Here is a 26,573-nt window from a genome sequence, read left to right on the forward strand (position 1 = left end):
GCCAGGACCCCAGCTATCAGCTGTGCTACAGGGGTGGTACCTGGGGTGGTGGCTGCAGCTGGGCCAGCCTCACAACAAGCAGCAGTGGCCAGTCCTTGAACGTATCAAGGGCGATTGGCAGAAAAGGCTGGGGACGAGTGGGTTTGCTGCCCACAGCCGCACTCCCGGACCCAGTTCCCTGTGGTGGCACCTCAAGGCAGGACGCTTGGTGAACCCATGCAGCTGCTGCAAGGGTGAGGAGCACAGGGCCCGAAAGGCAGCTGCCCTGCCCTTCCCCTGGGGACCGCCACACCAGGCCATGACCAGGTGGGCAGCACCTCAGGATGACAAGCATTCACGTGTCCATTCTCCCGACTTGGCCAGGGGAGCATGGCCCTTACCTGATGTCCTCAGGTTCCTCAGAGTCCTGCACTCAACATGAGCACCAGGAAGAAGGGCAGACACCAGCAGCTGTGGGCAGCCCAGCCCGGGGCAGGGCCTCTGGCATCTGTGTACCTTGCTCCACCCAAGTGTCAGAAGGACTCCCAGAGTAGAGCCTGGGTGGCCCTGGGACCTGTGGGTGGGGGTGGAGTCCAGGGTGGAGTTCTCCCCCACGCAGCTTCCCACACCCTGGCCAAGGACACCTTGCTCTTTGGGGGGAGGACCAGATGGGGTCAGGGCCCTCATGCTGACTGGGTGCCCAGTCTGTCTGGGGCAAGGCCCAGGGGCCACAGAGCTCCTGTGCTTCCGTCTCCAGCTGCCAGGCAGAGGCTGGTGCGATGCCGTCCCTGGCAGAGTGTGCACACAGAGTCGGCACAGTGTGAGCACGTCTGCCTGGTGCTTGCCACTCCTCCTGTGCAGAAGCCTGGGCTCAGGCTGCTGCTGCTGGATGCCAGGGGCCTGTGCCGGCCCCAGTGCAGAAAGGCATGTTTTCTGACTGAGAAGAGCCATTGCAGGGCTCCAGGCAGCCTGAGGCCTGGGGGCTGCAGCACTGAGTGGGGAGGCCTTGCCTGGGCATAAGACCACCAGCCTCTAATTTAAGGGCCCCCGCCCCTGTGAAAGGGCTATACCAGTCCTGGCCATGGGCCCCAGCCCTGAGGACCCTCCCTGCCCTGAGTCTGCGTCTTGCAGGAGGTGACTTGGCTTCAGCGGAGCAGCCTGGTGTGGTGGCAAGGTCCCCTGGTGTGAGCAGGCAAAGGAGCATCCCTCTGATGGTGGCAGCCGCCTCCAAGGCAGCCAGCACCCGGCAGGATCTGGCAAGGCCTCCCTGCAGCCGCTGGGTTACAGATAAGACAGGTGCAGAGCCAGCCCCAGGGCAGGAGGACTTAGGGGACCCCCTCCCAGGTAGGGGGACCCTGAGTGTGGACAGAAAGGAGGGTCTGCAGGGAGCCCTCTGGGGTCGTCTGGGCAAGGCTGCCATTCCCTGGCTTTCCACTCAACCTGGGGGAAGAAGCACAGGGTCTTTCCTAGCAACCATGCCCACTGCCCACCTGGCTCCTGGACACTGGCCAGGCGCCTGCTCTGGAAGTGGGAGTGGAGGCTGCGATCCAAGAGCAGGAGGTGACAGCACCCTCCAAAGCTGGAGTGTGGCTGTACTCAGCTGTTCCCAGAAGTGGGTCACAAACTAGTTTAATTGTGAAAGATCACCATGGTTTTAGGAAATGAAAGTCCCACTTTTTAGTATGAGGCTATTTAATACCATCAAGTAAAAAAACAAAACGAAAGTCCCAGGGCTGGGGATGTGGCTCAAGCCGTAGCGCGCTCGCCTGGCATGCGTGCGGCCCGGGTTCGATCCTCAGCACCACATACCGATGGGGATGTTGTGTCCGCCGAGAACTAGAAAATAAATATTAAAAATTCTCTCCTCTCTCACTCTCTCTTAAAAAAAAAAAAAAAGTCCCACATACAAGACTCCCGCCGAAGCCTGAGACATACCATGGAGACTGAGGGCCTCAGAAGGTCCTGGGCCCAGGTGGGTTTCATGCCCAGGTGTGCCCTTTGCTGCAGGAACCCATGCGTCTGGTGTTGCCAGCCGCAGGACTGGCAGGAGCAGGGCTGAGAACTGAAACCCCAACCTGGCCACCTGGGTGGGTGCAGCTCACTCCCAGGGTGAGTTTCGTGAGAATGTGAAACTCAGCTCAGTTGCCTCTTCCCCTTGGCCTCCATCCGTGCTCAGGCTGCCCAGAGCAGTCAGAGAATGCGATTCTCCAGAACTTTCCTTTCATGTATGAAAAGCGTGAGTGCTTGCTATGTTCAAGCACTGAGCCAGGTGCCAGGACCTCGGACTGGCGTCTCCCCCAGGGGTCCTGCTCCTGGTGTCTCCACGCGCACGTCCCACCAGGAGCCCCACAGGTTCTGGCCAAGGCTCATGGGCATTGCCACTAGGTGCCATGACCTCAGGTCTGAGCGGCTGGGTCAGGCGTTCTCCTGAGGAACTGCAGGCTTTGTACTATTGTCCCACCACAGGCCACTTCACACTGTCCTGGAGGTCTTCCCCAGAAATGTCACATTTTCCTCAATTGTTGGCTGTTGCAGCAAAGATCAGTTTCTGGTCAAGCAGACTGGGTCAACACAGGGGATTCCTCCTCTCTCCAATGCTGGGAGGTCAAGGGTTAGCTTCCAACCCAGGAAATAGGAATCTGGGCAGTGCACTGACCCTGGGGACATCTTCAAGAGGAGATTTCAAAATTCCCCCTGGAGTAAAGAAAGTTTTTTATGCCACCTGTCAGTTCTCCATGACCCAAAGCCAGTTTTGGATGCTCTGAGTTATGTTGTCACAGAAAACAGAATTATCTCAAGGAAGAAACAACCAGCTCATTCAAAAAAGAAGTTTAGTTTTGAAACTAAAGCAATAATTCAGGGAAGGGATCCACACCCTCAAAATACTCTTGCTCAGATGTCTGCCGCTGCTGGTCTCTCAGGCAGCCGCCTGTGAACATTCTTGTGCCTGCTGAGAGCCACTCTGGCCATGGGGCTGCCCAGCCACCCTGGTCATGGGGCAGCTCTCTGGAAGCACTCGCCTCCTGGGCTCCACTGCCCTGGCCAACTACCAGCAGGGGGAAATCCTGCACTTCTAGAGCATGTGGGAACACAGTTGGCTTCTCCTGCCCATCCCTGACCACATCCCAGGGCTCCAGGGAAGAACAATGATGGGGTGGTGATGGTGGGGTTGATGCTAGGAGTGGTTGTAGTGATGGTGATGACGGTGGTAGTGGTAATGGCGATAATGATGGTGGGGGTAGGGATGGGGAAGGGGATGGTGACTGTGGTGATGGTGATGATGGTCATGGTTGTAGTAATGGTGATAATGATGGTGGTGATGGTGAAGATGGTGGGGCTGTAATGGTGATGATGGTGGAGATGAGGATAGTGGTGATGATGATGATGGCAGTGATTATAGGGGTAACAATGGAGGTGGTGATGGTGATTATGGTGATAGTGATAAGGGTGAAAATTTTGGTAGTGGTGATGATGGTGATGGTAGTGATAATGATAGTGATGATGGAAAGGGTAGTTGACTCTAGTAGAGTCCCTGCTGGGGTTTGGTGCTCTGCTTGGTACATCATGAAAATCAACTTAATCAGTATTAAATACCTAAGTGGGAGGGAGAATCATTATTCCCATATTACAGAGGTGTACATTGAGCACAGGGAAGGTAGTCCCCAAGGCCCTACAGGTGATTCTGCAGTCTGATGCAGTCTATGCCTTTGCCAGCTCTCTGCACCATCTCCAGTTGAATTCAGACAGGTTCTGCTCCCAGCTGGGCCTTTGGGATGTTTCCTTGTGGGAAGCCCTGTAATAATCTTGATATTCCACAAGGCAGGGGGAGAACTTCAGACCAGATCCTGAATGATGATCAGACAGAACCAAACCAGTCTTGCAGATCCAAACTTCCCCTTCAAGAACTTCCTGACTGGAACAGAGAGAGCAAAACAAGGTTCTGTGACCTGCAGAGAGGTTTGGGTTCTCTGGCTACAAAAACTCCTTTGAGCCCCTGCCTTGGAAGATATCACATGCTGTTGTCCAGGTCAGCCTTGGGGAAGCTGGACTCACCCTAAAATGCCTTGGTGGGGAGGGGAGGGCTCGTGAGCTGATGCTCCCCACTCTACCCTGCATCAGATAGCTGCTTAAGAAATTGGACCCCGGGCTGGGGATGTGGCTCAAGCGGTAGCGCGCTCGCCTGGCAAGCGTGCGGCCCGGGTTCGATCCTCAGCACCACATACCAACAAAGATGTTGTGTCTGCCGAGAACTAAAAAAAATAAATATTAAAAAAAATTCTCTCTCTCTCTCTCTCTCTCTCTCTCTCTCCTCTCTCACTCTCTCTTTAAAAAAAAAAAAATTGGACCCCTCCCTCATCACTCTTCTCAACAGCCTCATCCTCTGCCCTCCCTTTCCACAGCTGCCTGAGTGTGAGGCCTGCCCCCAAGGAGACCTAACCCAGGCATCAGGACCCACCCCCTCTGACCTCTAGAAGCCAGCTTGAGAGGAATCTGTAGTCTCTGATGCACAGCTGTGGCCTGCACAGCCTCCACCAGAGCAGGCTCCTTTGATCCATATCAGAAGAGCCTGTTCTGACAAAGCCAGGCCATGCTACAGGAGACCAACCAGCTGGCCAGGGCCAGTGAGCCAGTGAGAAAGAGGAGGTAGAGGCAGGCCCAAGCATGTGATCACCAGCTGCCTGGCCTGGCAACCCTGAGACAGGCCAGTGGCCGTGTCAGCACGGTAAGGCTCAAGGAGAGGCCTCAGTGAGAGTCCTGTCTCCTGGAGAAGACTAAGGCTGACTACGTAGTGCAGTCGGTGAGATCTGAGGACCGTGCTAGGTGGTCTTGACGAGGAGGTCAGAGGCAGGGCCATTTGAGCCAGGGTCTAGGGAAGGGTGAGTCATCATGCAAGACAGAGGGGCAGGCATGGGGCTGGTGGTGGTGGAGGGTGAATGGTGCAGCACAGAGACCAGGACCCAAGGGAGGCGCCTTCAGCCCACTCTCCTCCTCTGCTGCCAACTGAAGTCAGCTCCACTGCCACCACCAAGCCTGCCATCCCTCCTGCCAACTTCGGTTCACCCAAGTGCAGCCCCAGTGAGAGCTCCAGACAGCCTCCTGTCTCCTCTTTACCCTCACTCTGCCTCATCTGACCTGTGGGGCCGGCACTGGGTGGGCCAGGCAAAGGGCTAGAACCTCCTACGCTCTGCCTAGGTGGAGGTGGTGCCTGCTGAAGACTTTAGGGTGTTTAAGGACTCAAGCCTCTTGAAGGCAAAGCCTGAAGACCCAGGGAGCAGTCGGCTCTGGATAGATACACCTGAGGCTTCTTTCTAGCCCCAACTAGGCAGCCCATGGTCAGCACAGCTGGCAACTGCACAAAGCCGGGGTATCCTGCCCCAGGCCTTCTTCCCAGCACCAGACCAACAGAGCAGGGCTTTAGGAATGCTCCCAGCAGGGACTAGGCAGGCCTGGCCAATGCAACTCAGGGTCAGAAAGGAGAACCAACAGGCTAGGTGCCCGCGACAGCTGGCTGAGGAGGCCAGAGGCCATACGCATTTTAATCAGGGACTCTGGTAGTTCCTACAGCCTTCTAGAAACAAGAGGGGGGAACCAGTAGGGAGCAGGTGGGGCACCTGAGACCGTGAAGGGGTGGGGGTATACCCTCCAAAGCCGACACTTAAATTGTAAAGCAATCTGTCTGCTGTCTTTCTGGATATTCCACCCAGTGCAGAACAGGGGTGGAGGTCTTTCAGGTTCACTTCAACATGCACAGTACAAACTGGGCAGGCAGAGGCAGGAGAGGTTCAGGGATGCTGGCTTCTCACTGCTCCCCCCTCTCAACCTGTGAGCAGCCAGCTGCATTCCTCTCCTCTTTGCCCCCATGCCCATCCAGGGCCCTCAGACTCCCACTGCTTCCACCTACCTGGCCCTTCCCAGAGGCAGCAAGTGCTCAGGTATGTCCCTGGCCACACCCCGGTGCTCTTCCTGCTGACACCTGGGAGTGACCAGTAGACTCACATCTTTTGGAGGCATCTTCCCTGTCCTCCCCAAACTCAGCACCTTGTGTTTGCCACCTGGGGCCCCTTTGGGAGGATGCCTGCCTGCTCAAGCAACGCTCTACACTCTTGGGTGGAGACCTCCTCCATATGCAGCCCCTCCCCTGAGTTGGTGGTGGTGCTATGGTCTGTGGTTCTGTGTCCAGTGCCCCAAAAGGCTGTGCCCACCAGGCATCTTCAACAAATGCTCAGTTTGCAGCCTCCAGCCAGTCCCTACCCACTGGAGGAAGCTGGGAAATGTCCTGGTTGCCTGGCATTTTGACTCCAAAGTCATCCTCACCCAGCTCTGGAGAGGTGCAGGTTGGGGAACCCCAGATTCTGGAGGAGAACAGGTGCTCCTAAAGTGCCTGAGGCCCTTAAGAGCTTCAGGACTGCTATGGCTCCCTGCGCCACCAGAGGGTGATGTCAAGCGGCGCCAACTGTCCCCGATGACGCTTGGTGTGTCCACCCCATGCAGGTCCCAGCGGAGTGGGAACACCATTCCAGGGCTGGAGGGTGGGGAACCAGCAGGCGAGTGGCCAGGACAGCTCGCTTCCCCACGCTGCTACGTGTTACAAGTCTGGTTTAAGGTCCCGGACCTTTGTGGACAGGGTCATTGCAACAGGCTGGGCCCTTGGGTGGCGCTTATGAGGTCCGGAGCCGGATGAGGACGCACAAGTGTTTAAGGAAGCCGACCGGCCCGGGGTGGAGGGCCAGGGTCCCTCTGCCACCGCCGAGAACACAAGTCGGCCCTAAGTCGGGCGTGCACCTCCGGTCGCCCAAGGAGGCGCAAGGGTACCCTGGGATGGCCCAGTGCCCCTGCCTCTCCCACGAGGCCAGGGCAACACTAAGCCATTGCCGGGTGCCTGCGGTGCCCTCTCTGTGTCCCGGGTCTCCTCTGTCCCGCCCTACCGGCTTCCTGCGCGCCGCCAGGGACTTCCTCCCTTCAGTGCTCGGCGGCCTCGGGAGCCGTTGCAGGGGCGCTGTCGGAGCCTCGGAGAGTCGGAGACTCGGGCGCAGACCCGAGGCAGGGGATCTCCGTGATACAGGAAAGGGAGGGGCCCAGGGCAGGGCCAAGGTGGGGAGGGCCTCAGGAATAGGACCCGGGGAAAGGGTCTGAGCCCTGCCAAGGGCCAGGCGAGTGTCCTCGTTGCCCCTCAGCTCCTGGCTCTCAGGGCCTCCCGGACCAGGGGACGCTGCTGGCCAGCGTGCGGAGACTATCGAGCCCCCGGCCCGCCCCGCGGGGCTCCGCAATGCGTTCTCAGCCCAGTTCCGCCAGTAGGCGCGGGCAGCCGGGCACACGCTACGGGCGGCTGGCCCGTGCCCGGGAGCCCAGCCCGCGGCCGCGCGCCCCGGCCGGCTCCGCCGTGGCGGCCGGCCGAGCGAGCTTTGTGACGTCAGGCGGCGTCACGCGGGGCTGACCCGGAGGCGGCGGCGGCGGGCGGGGGCGGCCTCGGGACGCGGCGGGAGCATGGAGCCGCGGGCCGGCTGCCGGCTGCCGGTGCGGGTGGAGCAGGTCGTCAACGGCGCGCTGGTGGTCACCGTGAGCTGCGGCGAGCGCAGCTTCGCCGGGATCCTGCTGGACTGCACGAAAAAGTGAGCGGGGCGGGGGCGCGGGCCCGGGACGCCCCGGAGTCCCCGGGGACACTCTATCGCCGGACCCGGGACCCGAGACCGGCTGGGGCGGGGCGGCGGGGCCGGCGCCGGCTTTCGGTTTCCGCCCGGCCAGGGTTTCGGGGCGCGCGAGCTGGCTGCCGCTGGGGGGCGGGGGGCAAAAGTGGCTGTCTCCCAAAGTCGCCGCGACTTTCGGGGCTGGAGAACGCGCGGCCGGGCGGAGGGGTCTGCGGGGCCAGGCCCGCCAGGGCGCACGCGGAGCGGGGCGAACTCCGCAGGTCTGCAGTAATTAACACACTTTTCTTTGTTCAGCCGCACTGTTGAATTTGGCTGTTTGCAGAATTGTAATCCTTCAAGAGGGATCAGTTGTGTGATGGCCTTGCCCGGTCGCTTAGGAGCCCCGGTCTTTGCGTGGGTCCCAAGGCTTGTAGGAGCGGCTGGTGGGGAGCAGCTGTGGCTGTGCCGGGTGTGAAACACTGCCGCGGCTCCCGGAGCCCGCGCGGAGGAGTAGAAGATATAAGTTATGGGGCCAGTGTCCCTGCCAGAGGGGCGGCCTGACTGCACAGGCACCTGTGCACTGGCTGCAGGGACTCCTGAGCACAGAAGAGCCTCCTGAATACCCGTCACGTGGTGGTGCGCTGTCATTGCCAGATAAATGATTAGGCATTAATCATCTCTTCTCTTGCTGGGCTTTATTTTGGAACTAGGAGCAGTGGATGCCCCTGATCTGAAAGGGTCAACTTTTTGCTTCCCCAAAGCCCAGGTCTTTCCAGTGGTGTGAACAGAGCAGAGATGGTCCTTCTTTGACAGTGATCCCGCTGACATTATCTCTTCATTAGATGTGCCAGAAGCCATTTATGCACAAGTCATGTGACTTAACATATGGCCTCCTGTGTGACTGTTGCCCTGCTCTGTGTTGGCTACCACTGGGAGTGCCTGACGAAGGAGTGACACTTAGGGGCTTCAGAACAGCCACCTGAGAGCTGCTATGAGCCAGGGGTTGGGGTGTCTGTGATCCCCCCCCCACCCATGGCTCCTTGTTCTTCTGGGGCCTGCTGCACACTGGTCTTTCCTACCTGGAGAGGGGCATTTGCAGCTGAGGTGCCCCATGAACTGGGCTCCCTGATTAGGAATGAGGTAGGCTGAAACACCCTCAGCTCACAGTGGAGATGTCTTATTGGCTGCAGAGCAGTGGGCGCCCCTCCCTGAGACCTGGGGCTGACTGTTTTACAAATCCATACCCCATCATGGAAAGAAGCAGAGCTGCTGAGGCCAGAACCTGGGAACTGGCAGCTGTAGAATGTGGGGGCATCAGTGCCACAGCCAGAGCCACCTTGAGCCAGGAGCTGGGTCTCAGTGGGTGCAGCTCTGCTCTGCCTGGGCTCTGTCTGATTTTGGCTGCCCCTGCATCTTTGTGGAGAACCCAAGGATAAACCTGGCTTTCCTTGCCCCTCTAGCCCTCCAAGGCTTGGTCCCAACACTGCCCCTGCTTCTGCCTTCCTTGGCCTCCCCTGTTTCTGTTTCCAGTTCTCTACCCACAATATTATGAGTTGCAACACTAATGTTTACCATCCTGCCTGTCAAGCAGGAACCGGATCACAGCTTATAAGCTGGTCCAGATGCTATGGGCAGTGGGGTGCTGTCCTCGTGCTTCAGGGTCCAGGTGCCTGCCCTCCCTGGGTGCCAGTGTCTCCTCAGTGCCTGGCCACTCTGCTATGGAAGCCCAGTTCCTGATCTGAGCTGCTGGTGCTCCAGTGATCCATGTTCACCCTTCTCAGAGGAGCCTGAGGGTCCTGGAGCAGCAAGGTGTCATGCAGGCTGTCTTCAGGGCAGATCACTATTTCTGGGTGCTGATGGTGTTGGTAACTATCAGAGCAGCTTCCCTGGCTCAGATGCTTACCTGGTGGCCTGGTTGATCACTGCATGTCCCCCTTGCTGGAGTTAAATGGTCAGGTGGGACAGGCTTCATTTCCACAGGCTCCTGGGTGGGAGGGCTGAAGCAGGGCCAGCTCGGGCGTTCTCTCCTTTGGTTCTCATCTCCTTTTTGCCGGCTTGGGCTCATGTCTTCACAGTGTGCGTTTGCATTTTGAATCTGCTGTCAGACTACAGTGTGGTCTGCAACAGCTCTCAGTTGCTCTGGGTCTGTCCACGCATTCATGGGTGCTCACTGAGCACCAACTGTGTTCAGGGACTGAGCCCAAGCTGCTCCTGCAGTCTACTTCCTGGCAAATCTGAGGATCCCTTCCACAGCTCTGATGACTGAGTTGTGTCTGAAGGTTGGAGTGGGCTGAGAACCTCAGGTGGTGAGTCCCTAGCTGAGGGGTGGCCTGAGGAGAGCAGATGTTCAGGGTGTGGTCTTATGAACAGAAGATAAAAGGGTTTCTACCCGTGGCCTGGTGACCCAGTGCCTCCAGTCTTGATATCTAAGCTAGTGTGAGTCACACACAGTGGATTGCCACACAGACCCATGGTCCTGTGTGCTGGGAAGATCAAGGTGCCATCCTGAGACTAGGACCCCAACTATTGCCTGTCCCCCATCAGAAGGGCATTGAGTCCTGGCCCATACTCCTCCGCTGTTCAGGACAGAGACTCAGCTGCCAGTGGATGCTCCCAGGATGGAATGCAGTGGTATGGCGATGTTCCCCTACCCCCAGGTAGCCGGAGGGACCGAGCATCAGGACTGGTGTGCAGGGGCCCTGCTGGCATGCTAGTCTTGGTAGCTTCTCCATGGGGTGCTGTCTGAGCAAGCAGGTGAGGAGACGTGGTGATTGAGGAGTGGAGGAGGGCCTCGCTTGTGCTGCTGGGGAGCCCAGAAGACTAGAGAAGGATGCTGATAGGTCTTGGAGTCCAGGATGCAGGGGGCTCCACTTGCTTCCCAGGATCTGCAGGACTTACGTGTTCATAGGGTGGGGCAGGTCCTAGTGTGTACCCTGGGGAAGGAGTTTTTGTGTCCAGGTTGCAGCTTGTCCTGCAAAACTGCTTGCCCCGACTCCCAGAGAAGAGGGGGCCTGGGAGGCCTCGAACTCCCGGCAGGTCTGGGCAGCCTGTCCTGCTTCCTGCAGGGCCTTTCTGCTCCTGGACTCTGTTGTGCCCTGGCCCTGCAGTTCTTTGTCTGCAGGGCTGCAGAAAGATTGTGGGTGCCCAGGTGGGCCTTGGAGTTGGATTCAGGCCATCCTCAGGCTCATGCTCCTGGCACCGCGACTTTGTGAAGGTTTCCATGGGCTCCTCGGCTTTGCACACCCCATGTTTACCGGCCCCTGCAGGCAGCAGGCAGCAGGCAGCAGGCAGCAGCAGGATGGCCTTCCCACAGAGGCTGGGAGGAAGTTCCAGGGCAGACGTGGGGAGAGAAGCAGCGGCTGCCACTAAGGTGTAGCAGCCTGTGTGTCCCGGGTCTGAGGACAGGCAGCGGGACGGGGGCAACCAGATGGAGACGGCCACAGGCTGGGGTACTCTGGAGTTCAGGCAGGCAGCCAGGGCTCTGCTCCTCCTGCCCATGGGCTGGCCTTGGCCTGGGCTATTGTGAGTGGACAGCTGTGCCAAGACCCTCAGGTTGGACCCTAGGGACACAGCTCAGCCATTGGAATCCTGCTGAGGACTTTGGGCCAGGCCACAATACCCCTGGCCTCATCCTTGCGGGACACCCTGCAGAGGGAGAGAACCTTGGTGACCCTAGAGAGCTCTGGGTTTCTTTCCCATTTCTTGCTTTTAGGTCTCTCCCCACTCCCCCAACTTGAGCCTCCTGAGCTTTTTATTCCTGCCTCAGTTTCCCCATCTTCCTCAAAACATGTTTTTCCCTCCCTGACTCTGAGCTGCCCAAGTTTTACTGTCTTGAAGGTTGCTTCTGGGTCCCTGCAGTTTTCTGCATGGAGACACTGGCTAGCCTTGTGTGGGCCCCCACCCTGGTGACTCACCATAGTCCCAGGGCCCCTCCCCATGTGCCTGCTTTCCATCTGAGTGCAGGGCTGTTGCTGTTAGATGGTGGTGTGATTGGGGTCCTCCATGGCTGCATCCACCTGGTGGGCCCTGTGACTCCAGGATGGATCCTGGCAGGCTTGATCTGGTTCCCGGGTGGCCCACTTCTATCACCCTCCAAGGCCTGCAGTGTCATCTGTGGGTACTGCCAGGCCAGGGAGCCTCTGTCCCTGGGACTGGGACAGTGCCAGCCATGCTGGGCCTTGTGGGTAGCCAAAGCTGCAGTGCTTGCTTCTGGGCCCAGGAAAGGCTGGGGTTCTTCCCAGACACCACCTTGTGCCAAGGCTGTCTCCATGCTTTGGAGGCCGTGGGCCCGGAGTCACGGGACCACTCGGCTGGGGCAGATTCTCTGATCAACCTCACTGTCCCATCCATCAACTGGGAATGGAGGCACTGGGCAATCTGTGGGCTGCTGAAGGGCCGAGGGAGCCCAAGTCCCTGTAAGCCAGTGCCGTGAGCTCTGCTGGGCCCCAGGTCTGCTCCAGCCTGGGGGCAGCCCTTCCCACTGTTTATCTGCCAGGCAGGGGTGGGTGTGGCCCTGGCAGGGCAGCAGCTCCAGGAAGGAAGCGTGGCTGCCTGCTGTGCCAGGGTCACTGCCATCTCTGCAGGGCCAGCTTCTCTTGTCCTGGGCTGTTGCTGTCAGATGGTGGTGTGATTTGGGGTCCTCAAGAGGATGGCGTGAGTCCTGGCTGTGGCGTCCCAGGGTGACCTGCTGGAAGGGACCAGCCCCTGGCCTATGTCTGGTAGGCAAGCCTGTGCCTGGGTTGGGGCCTGTGTCTCTGGCCAAGAGCTGTGTGTCCATCCTAAACATGCAGATGCCACCTGAGGGGACTGTGCCATGCATGGGCAGACTCGTAGAGCATGTGAGCTGCAGGGGTGACCCCACCCTGCCCAGCCTGCTGTGCAGATAGCAGGTGAGGAGGCTGCAGAACATGTTTGGGATCCTCCGGGAGAGAAGATGGAGGCCACTGCAGAGAGATGAGCTGGGACTTGGGTGGATGACTGGCCAAGGCTGCCCAGCAGTCGGGCTGTGTATCCCTGGGCCTGACTGGCAGGAAGGCTGCCTCAGAAGGATGGCCTGGGACATAGGCTGGTATTGGGGACCTGTGGGGAGGCTGTGGACAATGGACAGGGAGAACAGATGGGGAGGAGGATACCAGAGGAACCCCCACTTCACAGCCTGGGTGGCTGTGAAAGCCGGCAGGAACTGTGCTTTGGCAGGGGCCCTGGGAAGGACTCTGCCAGCCCTGAGTCCTTGCCCTGCAGCCTGCCTCCCTAGCAGCTGCAGGAACCCTGTTGTCCTAGCACATTCAACCCTGTGTGTTTGGGGTGCCATGCTCCCCACTCCCAGGGAGGGGTCTGCCCAGACTCCTGGGGGCTCACTGCCATCCAGACCTCCCAGAGCTCCCTGAGCCCCCCCACTAGGCTTCTGTTCAGAGCTCTGCTCCATGGGACTAGGGACTCTCACTTCGTCTTTCTCTAACACCCCCCACATTTGCAGCCCTGTGATGAGTTCTAGGGTGAGGGCTGGGGGCAGCAGTTAGGCAGCAAGGTCCTTCTAGGTCATGATGGCCAGGGAGGCTGGGTGACACAGCCCTGATGTCTGGTGGCTGCCGCTGTCCTCTCTGGGCTGCAGAGGCTGGGGCTGCAGCTCTGCACCTGGCCACCTGCAGCTCCCACCCCCCACTCCATGCACATCGGATGCCCAGGGCTTGGTTGCTCCAGGGGACAGGCCTAGGGACTTGGAGGCTGACCTGGGAATCCCCAGCCCCTCTGGAGAGGAGGGAGGGGAGCCAGTGAGCAAGGTCAGGTCAGGCCGTCCACATCTCTGAACACAGACCCTGCTCTGAGGCTTCCTGACAGAGCTCAGCTATGAGCTCTCCTCCCTGGTGGCCACAGCCCAAGATTCAGACGCTCTGATCAGAGAAGCAGCCTCCAGGCCACATGTCATGGGCCTGATGTGCCTGCGTCCACTTGCACACTAGGACAGATAGTTCACAGGGGCCTGCTTCTCAGTCACAGCCCAGGGATGCCACCCGGCGCTTGGCACACGCCGCCACTCAGCCTGCTGAGAGTGGGTCCAGGCAGCAGGGCAAGGGGCAGCTGGAGTCCTTCCCTGCTCACTCTCTCTCTCTCTGTCCCCCCTGCCAGGTCCGGTCTCTTTGGGCTGCCGCCGCTGGCTCCACTGTCCCTGGCTGACAATGCCCCTGAGGAGAGGGATGGAGAGACGATGCAGCTGGGCGCAGGCTCCCCAACTCCTCCCTGCAGGGACCAGCCCTCAGAGGACCAGCTCCCCAGGACGTCCGGCCCCGAGCCGCCCCCACCCCTGGTGCCTCCGCTGCCTGCTGGGAGCCTGCCCCCCTACCCGCCCTACTTTGAAGGCGCCCCCTTCCCTCACCCACTCTGGCTCAGGAACACTTACCAGCAATGGGTGCCACAGCCTCCGCCCAGGACCATCAAGCGGACCCGGCGGCGTCTATCCCGCAACCGTGACCCGGGCCGGCTCATCCTGAGCACCATCCGCCTGCGGCCTCGCCAGGTGCTCTGTGAGAAGTGCAAGAGCACCGTGAGTCCCCAGGAGGCCAGCCCTGGACCCCCTGCTGCCCCCAGGGCCCGCCGGAGGCTGGGCAGCGGCCCAGACAGGGAGCCTCGCAAGCCCGAGGATGGCGAGGATGGCGACCCGGTGGCTGCGGCCGCGGCGAGGAGGAGCAAGAGGGAGAAGCGGGAGGAGGAGCGGGCTCCAGGGGAGCAGGTCCCTCGGAGCCCCGTCATCAAGATCTCCTACAGCACTCCCCAGGGCAAGGGCGAGGTGGTCAAGATCCCCTCCCGTGTGCACGGCTCCCTGGAGCCCTTCTGCCCCCAGCAGGCCCTGCACAATGGCAGCCCGGACCCCGAGGCACCGCGGGACATGGAGCCCAGGGACGCTGGGGACCGCCTGCCCAGTGGGCCCTTGGCCTCCATCCCCAAGCTAAAGCTGACCCGTCCTGTGCCTGCTGGCTTGGACCTGCCTCCCCCCAAGATCCGCCTGAAGCCCCACCGCATGGGGGATGGCGAACAGGAGCCGCTGTACAGGGCTGAGCTGGTGGAGGAGCTGAGCGGCTGCCTGCGAGGTCCCCGGGCCAGCCCTCCGGCCCTCCTGGCGGACGGCTCTGCCCGTGGGCTGGAGGACTTGTCTTCTGGAAGTTCTGGTGAGGACGATGACTTCAAGAGGTGTCCCCAAGGTAAACAGGGACGTGAGGGGTTGGCTTTTCTTGTCAACTGCCCTGAAGGAAGGGCAGACTGCACCAGCGAGTCTGTGTGTAGCAGCGACAGCCTGGACGAGTCCAAGTCCTCCAGCTCCGAAGTCACGTCTGCAGACACAGGGGACCTCTCATCCGGCGACGGTGCATCCGTGCCTTCCTCCTCCAGGGACGCTAACCAGACAGTCCCACCCCTCACAGTCAGGCTGCACACTCAGAGCGTCTCCAAGTGCGTTACCGAAGACGGAAGGACGGTGGCCGTAGGGGACGTCGTGTGGGGTAAGATTCATGGTTTTCCTTGGTGGCCAGCACGTGTCCTTGACATCAGCCTTGGCCAGAAGGAGGATGGAGAGCCCTCTTGGCAAGAAGCAAAAGTCTCATGGTTTGGGTCTCCAACTACATCATTCTTATCTATTTCAAAACTCTCCCCTTTCTCTGAATTTTTCAAACTGAGATTTAACCGTAAGAAGAAGGGGATGTATCGGAAAGCTATAACCGAGGCTGCGAATGCCGCGCGACACGTGGCCCCAGAAATCAGGGAGCTCTTGACCCAGTTTGAAACATAACTTTGGCTCCCTGACCAGGTGAGTGTGTCTGCTGGCGCTGTCCTGAGCTCGTGTTCATCTGCATCGAGGTGCGCCCCAGCCCATGGCCTGCTGCTCTGAGGGGAGCCACCCTGGCTCTGTCACCTGAGGGCCAAGCTTTACTGGAGAGGTGCTTTGGAGTAGGCCAGTTTCGTAGCTCCTACTTCAGAGCGAGGTTGAGTCTTGCAGCCATTTTCCAAAAGAAGCCCCAGGAAGGGTTTCCGTATGCTTCTGAGGGACTGAAGGCAGGGGTGCTGCTGGACTGAGCGGGAAGCACTCTGGGGAATCGCCTGCACCCCTTCCCAAAGCCTGGAGCAGGGCCTGGCGCTCCTGCTGCCCCACACTGTGCCGCCCTGGCTTGACAGAGGAAGGAGGCGAGGTGCACTTCCTGCCTGGTCTTCCTCCCCGTGACAGCTGGGTGTAGTGGCTCTTGATTGGGGACCTGTGGTGGCCAGGTACTCCAGGTCCTAGGAGGTGCTCTGCCTGTTCCTGGAGTCAGGGTCTCATCCTCCTTGCCCACCCCCAGGAGGACCACGTCGGAGTCAACAGCGGTTCCTAAAGGGAGCCTGTGCCACTCGGGACCTCACCACATGGGAGGGGCAGAGGGTGTCACCATGTGGGGGACATCACCCCGACGGAGTTGGGGAGTCAGGGTGGCAAGTCTGTGCCCCCATATAAGGCATCTGGAAGGCACGGAGGGCTGCAGCCTACCCTGCACTTGTTTCTGGGTATGTTCCTGCCTGGCTGGTGGCTAGTACCAGACGCCCCCACTCCTGGCTGGCACACCCTCTATGCTTGTCTTCATGACTGAGGGTCAACTAATGCTCGTCCCCATAGGCACAGAGACTCAGCCAGGACAGGAGCTTCCGATAAACACCGGACAGGAGCTGTCCATCTACTGTCCCCGCTGCGCCTCTGCCCTGTCTTGGTGACCTTCAGTGACCACATCTGCCTCTGCCACCCGCCTGGAGTCCTGGCCTCCTGGGTGGCCATCCTTCAGGTCATAGCAGGGCTGACTGATGATTGGCTAGAGAAGGGTCCGGTGGGCTTCAAGCCCTGTCACTGCTCTGCCTTATGCATCGGGGTCCTAGGACAGGAGGTGGTGATGAGGGCCTGTCACAGGGGCTGGTTCTAAGGCTGCCTGGCTGTCCAGGCTCTGCCCTGGCCTTGTCCTCCCCGCCTGGACAGTGGGGTGCCTCTGCCTCCTTCCCAGGAGTCCAGACACAAATCAGGCCCATCTCCCGTCAGTTCTGGGCACTTTGTGGGAGCCTGGTGGGTGCACAGGCATGTGGGTGTGGGCGGTAGCCTCTGCACGCCTGCACATGTCTAGGGCGCTTGTCCTGAGCCATGAGCCCCCGTGGAGAGGGGAAAGAGGAAGGCCAGGTGACACTTCCCTGAGGGGTCCCTGCCGAGGCCTGGCCTGGTGGCTGACCTGCAGCACCTGTTCTTGCCTCGCCCTCTGCCCAGTCCTAGCCCCTACCTCCACGCTGGTCCTTGCTCTGACCTAGTCTGGAGTCAGCATGGAGGCTGCTGGCTCCTCTCAAACATGCCCCTTCTGGGTGCCATCAGCCCAGCTCCAGAGGAGGGTGGAGCCCAGCTCAGCCCTCACAACACGCCCTCTAGCTCCCAGTCACACTGGCTGTGGGGACTCAGTTACAGGGGACTCAGCCACCTGCAGGCTCGTCCAATGGACTGGTGGGCTCCGGGAAGCCCAGCAAGGGGAGGCTCTGGGTCAGAGAATCCAGCCCTGTAGGTTCAGGGCTGCCTATGTTTATCCGGAAGCAAAGGAAAAAATCTCACCCGACTGGTTTGCCTGCCACACAGGCTGCTTCTCCTGGGGCTGTGCCTGGGCCAGACATGCTGCCCAGCAGCCTGAGTGCTCTGGGGCCTGTGGGGTGCTTGGTCCCTTCAGTGTGGAGGTGCTCAGCCGTGGTTGCCTAATCTGTGTTTTGCTATTGTTTCCTAGGGATCAGGCTGGGAGCAAGGTCCCCATCGTCCAGGCCATTCACATGCTCAGCCCTGACCAGAGCTGGTGCCCACAGCCCCGGGCCTCCTGCTTGGTGTGGGTTGGTGGTCCCCTGGCAGACGTTTGCTATGAAGTGTCAGCAGTACTGCTGGGGGCAACCCTCGTCCTGCTCTTTGGAAGGGAACCTGGGGATCCCTTCCCTGAGCAGAGATGGATGGGGACCCGGGAGGGGCATGGTTGCTGGCATCTGGGCACCTTGGCACCTCTTGGGAAGAGGAGGGAGGGCAGGGAGGCCTGCGGGGAAGGTCCGCTGCAGCTGCCTGAAGATGGTGGTGGCTGGGGCACCAGCTCCCAGAGGTTCGGGGGTGGCACAGGCATGTCAGGAGAGTGACAGCAGATGAACAAGATCTCCACCCTCCCAGGGCACAGAGCACAACACCCATCCCTGAGAGACCCTTGCCAGGCTGGGCACGGGGGCAGGCTCCTGGGCCCTCAGTGGGGACCACCACCAGAAGGCAGTGTCCTTGCTGTGGTTGACTGGTGCTGCTCCTGGTGAGCCCTGGCCCAGGCCAGTGAGGCCACAACCTCGGGTGGAGGCACAGAGGCTGCAGCCCCCGGTGTCGTGGGGGTGACAGCAGCTCCTGCCTCATGCCTGAAGGAGCAGTGCCCATGTGCCATGCTCCATGGACAGTCATGGCCAGGCCAGGGGCTGTGAGTGACCCACCGGCAACCTCCCTTGAGGTGACCACTGCACCCTGTCTGGCTTGGCACAAGGGAGTGAGGTCAGAGGCTGTGCTGGGGATGGGAGTCTGGAAACCAGCTCCCAGGGGGTCCCTGTGCCTGGGGGCAGGGCGCACACTCCTGTGGACGGGCAGGCCCTTGGTGCTGCTTGGGGTCCTGCAGGAGCTGGCCAGCCGGCTCTCCCTAGAGACAGGAATGGGGACTCCCAGAGACCCCACCTCCCGGACCCGCTGTGCCCGGAGGGATTGGTCTGGGGGCTCGAGGCCCTGGCACTGGTCCTCACTGGCCTCACTCCTGTCTGCCTGCTCCGCCCAGTCCGCCCGCACCCCTGAGGGCAAACAAGGCCAGAAGTGGGCTAGAGAGTGGGCAGAGTCATGGAAGTCTGGGGTCACACACACAGACCTGCGGAGGAGGAGGCAGGAGGCCCTTGAGGCAGAGCAGCAGCAGGAGCCTCAGCCTGGACTGGGATCAAGAAGGCTTCCTGGAGGGGCAACAGGAGCTGAGACCCTAAATCGAGGGCCAGTTGGGAGCTTAGAGGGTGTGGGTGGTGCGCAAGGCAGAGGAACACCAGGGCACATTCTGAGGGTTGGCCCCACTCCAGGGGGCCTTGGGCCTGCTGGGCCCAGTCTTAGGCTCTGCCTGGCGAAATGCACACTGCCAGTGAGCAGCTCCTGTTTGTGCTGACACCCTGCTTTGAGCACAGGGTGTGACGGGCCAGTGCTGGGCCTGGAGAGGAGCAGCGGGTGTGCCGTGTTTGTTGCTGGAACTGGGGGTGCCAGCCCCTTGCCCATGAGGACAACCCAGACTGGAGTGGGTGCAGTTGGCTGGTGAGGGAGGTGTCCAGGGTCTGGCTGAGGCATCTCAGAGCCAAGAGCTCAGAGCTCGGTGCTTGGGGCTGGGGCAAGGTGTGGGCCCACATCCGGGGTAACTGGACAAGGACAGACCTGAAAAGGGGCAGGGGGAGCGCCACCCAGGGCTGCTGGAGGGGAGGGCCTTTGAAGCAAGAGAAGTGGGGAGGTCACAGGAGGGTAAGTGGCAGTTTGGGGGCAGGAAGAGGGTCTGGCAGAGAGCAGGCAGTGCTGGCCAGCCTGGGGAGAGGTGGCCCGTTGAGGACTAGAGGGACAGCCTTGGGGCTGATCTTGATTGGACGGGAACCTTGCTCATTGCATACTCAGCACCACAGAGGGCTGGGGTGCTGGGTGGGAAGTCACCCAGGACAAGCCCAGAGAGGCCAAGGTCTTCCCAAGGATTGGCCAGAGATAGCACACCTGCCCATGTGTGTTCTGGGAGCTGTGGGAGCCAATGGGGACCCTTCTGTGCTGTCCTGGGAGCCCAGACCCTTCCTGGGGCAGAGCTGCAGAGTGGGCCGGTGGCCAGGGCCCTGCACTGGGCTGTGGCTGTGGCTGGGGTGTGGGCTGGAAGCCACAGCTCCTCCCTGAGGGGGTGGAGGGCCGTCCCAGGCCCAGCCTCTCAGAGGCCCCAGCTCCCTCCCTGGCTGGTGGTGGGAGCTCCCTGGCTGGCTGGCAGGACGCCTCCCTCTCCCTCCAGCAGGTGCTCTTGCACTGGGGTCCATCAGGCTGCGGGCTTCCATCAGCCGGCTCCTTTGCATGAGCTTCCTGTGGCCACGGTAACAAACTGCCACACAGGGGGAACACTCATTCTCACATTCCTGGAAACCAAGTCTGACACCAAGGTGTGGTCAGGGCTGCCCAGCCTCAGAGACTCTGAGGAGGGTCCTTCCTGCCTCCCAGCACCTGGGGGCTCCAGCCCTCCCCCACCTGTGGCCACTGACCCCCAGTGTCTTTGCTGGCTCTTCCTCCTCCTCAGCACTGAATCTCCCTCCTCTCTTTTGTGAAGGCCCCCCAGTGGCATTTAGGGCTCCCTCGCAGAATTAGGATGATCCAGCCATCGCAAGACCCTCAGGACACCTGCAAAGATGCACCACTGCAGGTAGCACCCCTGCCAGGGGGAGGACTGACACAGGGCTCCCTCCCCTCACTCCTCCTCTCCAAGTTAAATTCCCCATGTGCTGCATGAATATCTGTGGGTGCTGGAGGTCCACATCAGCCTCAGGTCAGGTGCCGCACCTGCCTTGGGCTGCGGTGGAGCTCCTGCGCTGGAGGTTCTGCAGGGGTTTGTGCAGGAGGTAGAAAACCATGGTTCCAGAAGGATATGCGGGGGCTGGGAAAATCTGCTGGCAACCAGTCCTGGGAGCACCCCCACTCCCGCCTCCCGCTCCACAAGGTCGATTCCCCCAGGGAAATGAGGCTATAGATCAGGAGCCACTGGCTGAGTACGGCAGGTGCTGGTGGTGCACCTGCTAGGTGGGGGCAGAGCGTGACCCTAGACCAACATGCGCTGGGAGCCGGTTCTCCTGGGTGCCCTTGCGGCGAGTCCTGAGAACAGCACCTCGAGCTGAGTGCTGCGAGCCAGCTCCTCTTTCTTCCAGATCTAAATAAAATGTCCTCCTTCTGAGGACGGCTGTCAGCCGCCTTCCACGTTGCTTCCAGGGAGTTCAGGTCCTCCACGAAGGTTGTAATTATTTTGTTCCAGAAGGAAGCTAAAGCCTGTGATTCTGAGCCTGCTGTGGGGGCTCCATCTGTCCCACCCCAGCGTTTAGCAGCCTGTGCCTGCTGCCGCCTCTGGGCATCGGGTGGGCTCCTGTGGGCAGGTGGGGCAGGCAGTTCTGGGGTGCTCTTCTAGGAGCTGGGTTTCTGGGGCCCAGTTGTCTTGGTGTGTCCCCTGCCTGTCCCCTCCCCTCTCTCCAGTGAGATGCCCTAATGCCAAGTGTCTTGGTTGCTTCTTGGGTCCTCCCCACAATTATTGATTTTACACCTGTAAAAGTCCGTACGTGCACACCGTACATCATTTTAAAGAATGTCTATCAGTGTGGCATTATACTGTTATACTACACCGGGGAGGACCCCTCCAAAGCCAGCCAGAGGTTGTGAGAGCAGCCTAGCGGTTCCAGCAGGCCCTTCGTGCTGGGGCCTGGCCTTCCTGTCCCCCAAGTGAAGACATCTCACCATCTCACAGCTTTACTTTTGGTTGAATTCTGTTTTCATCTCTAAGATTTCTGGGTTCTGGAGATGTAGTGTGTTCTGTGCTTCTGTGGGCAGTCCTGTGGCCCTGGGCCAATCAGTCCCCTTCCGTGGCTCTGCATCCTGGTTTGTCCCTCAGCTTTCAGCAGAGCAGGTTCAGAGGGGCACTGGCCTGGGGGCCTGGGCAGTAGCCCACAGCTGCTCCCTGGGTAGGGAGCTGCTGGCCTCCGATGCCTAGGCACTGGTGTGGGTCTGAGGATCTACCCCAGAGCAGTTCTGTGAAGTCCTGGAGGCCTAGAGGCCTCTGCCCTCTGGGCAGCTAAGCTCAGCTCTGCAGCCCCAGCTGGGGTCCAGCCTGTGGGCATGGACTCTGCTCCTTTTACCAGGAGCGGGAAGGTCCTTCTGAAGGCCACTGTGGGGGGAGAGCCCGGGCCATCCTCTCAAGGCCTGCATTTTCCTAAGGAGGACTGCGGCTGAAGGACACCTGGCGTTTTCAGAGGCAGTGTGGCTGTCGGCGGGGACGTGCGGTGCGGTCTCTTTGCAGTGAAGCATAGCTGCCCTGATTTGGCCCCTTATAAATCCTAGAGTCCCCAGTAAGAAGGGGTGGGCGGAGCAGTTTCCAGGTATGACTGTCCCCCACACCCCCAGAGCCCACAGAGAGCCTACAGTGGTCAGACCTTGCCAGCAGCCCTGGTCATTCACAGGGGTTTGGAAGGGACACTCTGTAAGCTGGACACCTGCCCAGGGTGGGTGACTGTCCTCAGATGTGCTGCAGCCTGGGTGGGGCAGGGTAGGCCAGGAATGGTGTCCACAGATCTGGGGCCACTGTACCCGCCTCATGACCAGTCACGGATTTGGGAGGAGTCTGCAGATTCCTGGGGCTCACCCTTGCCTGTGAGGGATGTGTCTATGCCCAGGGGACAGTGCTGGTTGGTGACCAAGGAGGGAACAGTGAGGAGGTGGCGTGGCTGCAGGGAGGCATGCTGGGACTCACTGTGGACCCTGGCTGCAGGCCGTGGGGTGGACTGGTGGCCGAGACTAAACCAGGAGCAGTGGGGCATGTGCCCATCAGCCCCCGCAGCACCACAGAGCAGGCCAGCAGGGCACAGATGCCATGGCCGGAGTGCTGGCTGTGCTAGGCCCTGCTGGTCTGTGTCGTGGGCAGCAGCTCAGTCCAGGGGTGTGACCATGACCCTGAGAGAACAGACCTGTTGTGGGGTGCTGTGACCTTGACCTCTCCAGGGCTCAGCAGTGCGCGACTATTTTCCAAGGGATGATTTCTCAGGCCCCAAGTCAGGGCCTTAGCTGGCTAGGGTAGGGCTGCTGCCCAAGGTGGCCTTGGGGTGGGTGTGGGGCCTTGCTCAGGCCTGGGCCCTCCCACAGGGTCTGTGCTCTGGTTTGGACACAGCCTGCCCTCCCTGTAGAGAGATCAGGGAGGGGGTGGTCAGGCCTGGACTGAGGGGAATGGGCCATGTAACCATCTGACCCAGCAGTGGAGGCCTGGCCTCTTGGGGCACCTCTCCCAGATGCTCAGTCTGTCCAGTAGGTGCTGTGAGTCAGGCCTGCCCAAGCCGGGCCCAGGTCTAGAGAGGTCCAATCTCAAGCCGGGTCAGGCTTCAGAAGAAAGGACTTCCTATAGCAGTGTCCCAGACCAAGGGACCTATCCTGGCCTGCCCAGCTTTCCTAGAGGCATCCTGTCCCCCACCACTGTCCTCGGGTCGTTGCCATCCTCACTTCCTGGGAGCGCATGGGTGGCTGCTTCCCTCTACAGTCAAAGCCTGTGCCCCACCCTGCTCAGCACTGCGGGGGGGGGGGGGCCTGCAGTCATCACAAGCAGCACAGCTGGGCCAGGCATCCACCCCTGTCCTGGGCCCTGCAGAAGGTGGGTGCCGGCACTGGGTGGTGGTTGGAGAGCCTAGTCTGGCAGCAGTGGGTCTCCACACAGGCCGAGGCCTCTGTGGTTCCGCTCTTTGCAAACAGTGCAGGGTGACCTAGAAACCATGCTGCTGACCCATGCCCAGCCGGAGCTCCTGCAGTGTGCCCTACCCACCCACCAAGCCCCCAGTACAGAGGTGGCCCACTGTTGCCTGGAGGTCACTGCAAGGGGCTTTGCCCGCCTCACCCTGGTAGCTCTGCCATCAAGGCAGCCCACTCTCAGGTTGCTGAGTCCCTTGGCAGGGCTGTGTTTGGTGAGGGTCCAGCCCCTGCATCACCACGCCTGGGGCCTGGGGTGTGTGAAGTCAGTGTGTGTCACTTTCCAGAGTGCCTGGCCCACTTCACCAAGGCTGGGTGCTTCCTTGGACAGGGCCCTGGGATGGAGTTGTTCTGGATAAGGGTGGTCACCACGGCTCCCAGCAGCAGGAGGCCGCAGGCAGGAAATGGGGTCTGTCCTGCATGCCTCAAAGACTGCCCAGTGTGGCCAGGGCACCTCCTATCCCAGGACCCTGAGGAATGTCACCAAGCAGGGGTCTAACCCGACCTTGCCATCCGTTCTGCTGTGACCCTGCCTGGTGGACCTCTTCGGGACTGGAGTCTGGACTTGTGTAGACCTGGTGGGCACAGGTTTAGCCTCCTGGAGCTCTTGGACACGGAGATTGCTGTGCAGCCTTGAGTGTTCCCATGGTCTCCCTCACTCCTCTGCCCAGGGCCTGACCTGAGCCCCTAGAACCCGGGCAGGCACCGTCCACTCCTGCCTGGCTGTCTGGTGGCCAGTGAAGCCTTGTGAGGGAAGGTCTGGGGAGGCCAGGTGCCCCACTGGGGCTGGGCCTGTCTTCAGCAGAGGGTTCTTTTGGGTGGTAAGTCCCCCACCTATGGCCTGTCTGTCTGGAGAGGGGAATAGGGGTCCTGGGCAGCTGACCAGCCCCCCTGAGCAGTGAGCAAGGGGCCAGTGTGGGGGTCCTGGGAGATGCATGTTGGACTCTGTGGAAGACCCGTGGGCCTGCAGCACCTCTCCATACCTGGGTGGAAAAGCGTGGGCCTGGCCTCACGTGCAGGGAGCTCCTGGACACACTCAGTGCAGTTCTCTGGTACCGTGCCCAGTGCTGAGGACGTCTTCAGGTTTCTGAATGGCGGCTCCTGATTCTTGACTTTTCAGCTTAGATGATGTTGGTGACTCTGTAGCAGAGGAGGAGTTTGCATTCTTATGTCCCCTGCTCCCAGCCACACATGCACCTGTGCTGAGCAGGGATGCCTGCAGCTCGCCCCTGCCCAGGCAGCGGATGAACTTGGGCTCTCTACTCTCTGGGCTGATCCTGGCCTCGCCGCCTCCTGGTGGGCACTGTGGTCCTGCCCCTCCCTTGTCCCCAGCCTCGGTGCCCTCGCCCGTTAGGTTGGGGGCTTGTTTCCATTTGACGCTGTAGTGTTGAAGGCTTCCCCTCAACTGCTCCACACAGCTCCGGGTGGGTATGTCTCAGTTCTCGGCACCCGCTGGCCTACCATGTTGAGTGGGCCACGGCAGGCCTGCTCTCTCCCACCTGTGTCCCCCAGTGCCAGAGGGTTGTGTCCTGGTAGAGGGGGACCCTGGGACCCCTCCCCAGGCTCAGGTGCTGAGGGGCAGGTCCCTTCAGGGGTCATCAGTGCCCAGGAGGGTCCCAAGGAGACTCACTGGGCTCCCCTGCACAGTAGGCCTGCGGCTGGAAGAAGCCGGAAGAGTGGGCTGCTCCTCACACCCATGTGACTTTCTCTGTGCTGGACTTGGGCTAGCCCTGTGGTCCAGGCTGTCCAGCCATTGAAGACCCTCCCCTTTCCTCAGGCATAGCCAGACCCTGGGCACCCGAGGTCAAGGGCAGGCGGGACGCATGGACATGGAAAGGCTAGTGGGAGCTGGGGACCTCCAGGGGTCCCTGGAGAGCGACAGAGCCCAGGAGGGCTGGCTCAGAGACTGTGGCAGAGTCTCTGGGCTGGTGCTCTGGCCCCGAGGGGCCTGCCTCCCAGCCCGTGGGTCCACGGTAACCTGTGCCCCTTTCTGCTTCCCCAAGGTCACTGATGGTGAGGGCACGGCTGTCATCCTGGAGCTTCTGACTTCCATCCGAGGGACCTCTCGTGCCTTCTGGCCGGCTATGTGTGGAGACACTCTGGGCACAGTGGTCAGCCTGGTGCAAAGCCCCCAGAGCTGCAGGTGTGTCCAGGGAGGGGACAAGCCCAGGGCACGGCGGCTCCTCTCAGCTGAATGGACCTGTGGCTCAGGCTACAATATTCCTGGCTGGAAGTCCCAGGAACTCAATGACAAGCTTGCGGCTTCCTGTGTCAGGCCCAGATAGCTGCCGGGCTCAGGCATCCCTGTGCAGGAGCAGGGCCTTCCTCCCTGGCCAGTCTAGCCACTGGTGTGGGTGGCCATGTCCAGCCATGGAGCATTTTCCTGGCATGGCTGTCCTGGCTGCTCAGCTCTGGCTGCCCTGCAAGCTTGAGGAAAACCAAGTTGCACGTATGCCTGTCTTTCCCCAGCCCTTGGGTGCAGGGTCGCAGCGCAGCTGAGAGCTGGGGACCCGCCCACGTCTCCCCCACGTTCCTCCCAGAGCGCAGGTCTCCCGGGTGCCCAGCCCACCTGCAAGGCCACCTTGTCCTGGAGATGTTGCCACCAGCTCACTGCACGGTGAGGAGGAGGTGAAGGGCAGGCCTCAGAGACGGGCGCTGACGTTGCGAGGCGCCTCCGCGGTGCTGTGTACGAGCATTCCCTCCCCGTCACTGTAACGACCAAAAGGAAGAAGAAAAGGAAAAGAGGAAATCTGTCTCCTGCTTTTTCTTTGTTTAAATGTGAAAGAATAAAGTCTGTTGAGGTTCTACCTGAGCCACCCTGCGGTCGCCCGTGTGCCGCTGGCTGGACGGAGGCAGCCTGGAGCCCCCCGATGTGAGGAAGGGCCGTGCTCCTTGCATCAGGTGGGCCATACCACAGCTTCCAGGTGGGCCCGAGGGTCCAGCCTCCCCATCTTGCCCCCGCCACCTGGTCCCTGGTGGCCGCCTGGGTCTGGGGCAGAGGGACACCACTGTAGGTGGGTAGGTCAACATGCTTCTCTGCTGGTGACGCCTCTCCTCCGGCTTCTTGATTGGCTCCTGTCACAAATGATGGTGGTGGCCCTGCTTGTCCCTGGTTGTACAGGAACATTCTGCACCTCCAGGGAGCCACCCTCCTCGGGAAGGCCTGGTGGGGCAGTGGACGGACTCTGACCCGTCAGTCCACCGCTGCCTGCCCACAGCTGTCCCCTTGGTTTCTTGTGGCCCTGAGCCTACCCACAGGTGTGGAGGGCACGGCCCCCAGACCTTTCCTCAAGCAAAATCTCACAGAACAGTCTCCAGAAGGAGCTGGCTGTGGCTGCTTGACCCTGACATCGTCCAGGACCTTGGGGTCCTGGGAACCTTTGAAACTCCACAGGCAGGACAGGGGAGCTTGCGTGAGGGAGGGGACTTTGGAGGAAGGAGCCAGCCCC

The 26,573-nt window shown here is 60.6% G+C and overlaps 1 protein-coding gene across 2 annotated transcripts; it reads left to right on the forward strand.

Moving 5' to 3' along the window:
- Window positions 1-6,942: 6,942 nt before the first annotated feature.
- PWWP2B (PWWP domain containing 2B) lies at window positions 6,943-26,064 on the forward strand. 2 transcript variants are annotated; one of them, XM_081267560.1, is made up of 3 exons: window positions 6,943-7,589; window positions 13,731-15,402; window positions 25,128-26,064. In XM_081267560.1, the coding sequence occupies exons 1-2, from the start codon at window positions 7,465-7,467 to the stop codon at window positions 15,382-15,384; spliced, it is 1,779 nt and encodes a 592-aa protein (XP_081123686.1). In that variant the 5' UTR covers window positions 6,943-7,464; the 3' UTR covers window positions 15,385-15,402; window positions 25,128-26,064. The 2 variants fall into 2 exon arrangements, with proteins under 2 accessions (XP_081123686.1, XP_081123687.1); XM_081267561.1 differs by having other exon boundaries at window positions 6,949-7,589; window positions 13,731-15,097; window positions 25,128-26,058.
- The last annotated feature ends 509 nt before the right edge of the window (window positions 26,065-26,573 follow it).

Source organism: Spermophilus citellus (assembly GCF_964194105.1).
Source record: "Spermophilus citellus genome assembly, chromosome: 15".
In the NCBI taxonomy this organism is placed as follows: domain Eukaryota; kingdom Metazoa; phylum Chordata; class Mammalia; order Rodentia; family Sciuridae; genus Spermophilus; species Spermophilus citellus.

Coding starts and splice junctions, on each gene's coding strand:
- PWWP2B (XM_081267560.1), top strand. CDS start 7,465: ATGGAGCCGCGGGCCGGCTGCCGGCTGCCGGTGCGGGTGGAGCAGGTC. Junction 7,590..13,730: donor CTGCTGGACTGCACGAAAAA/GTGAGCGGGGCG, acceptor CCCCCCTGCCAG/GTCCGGTCTCTTTGGGCTGC.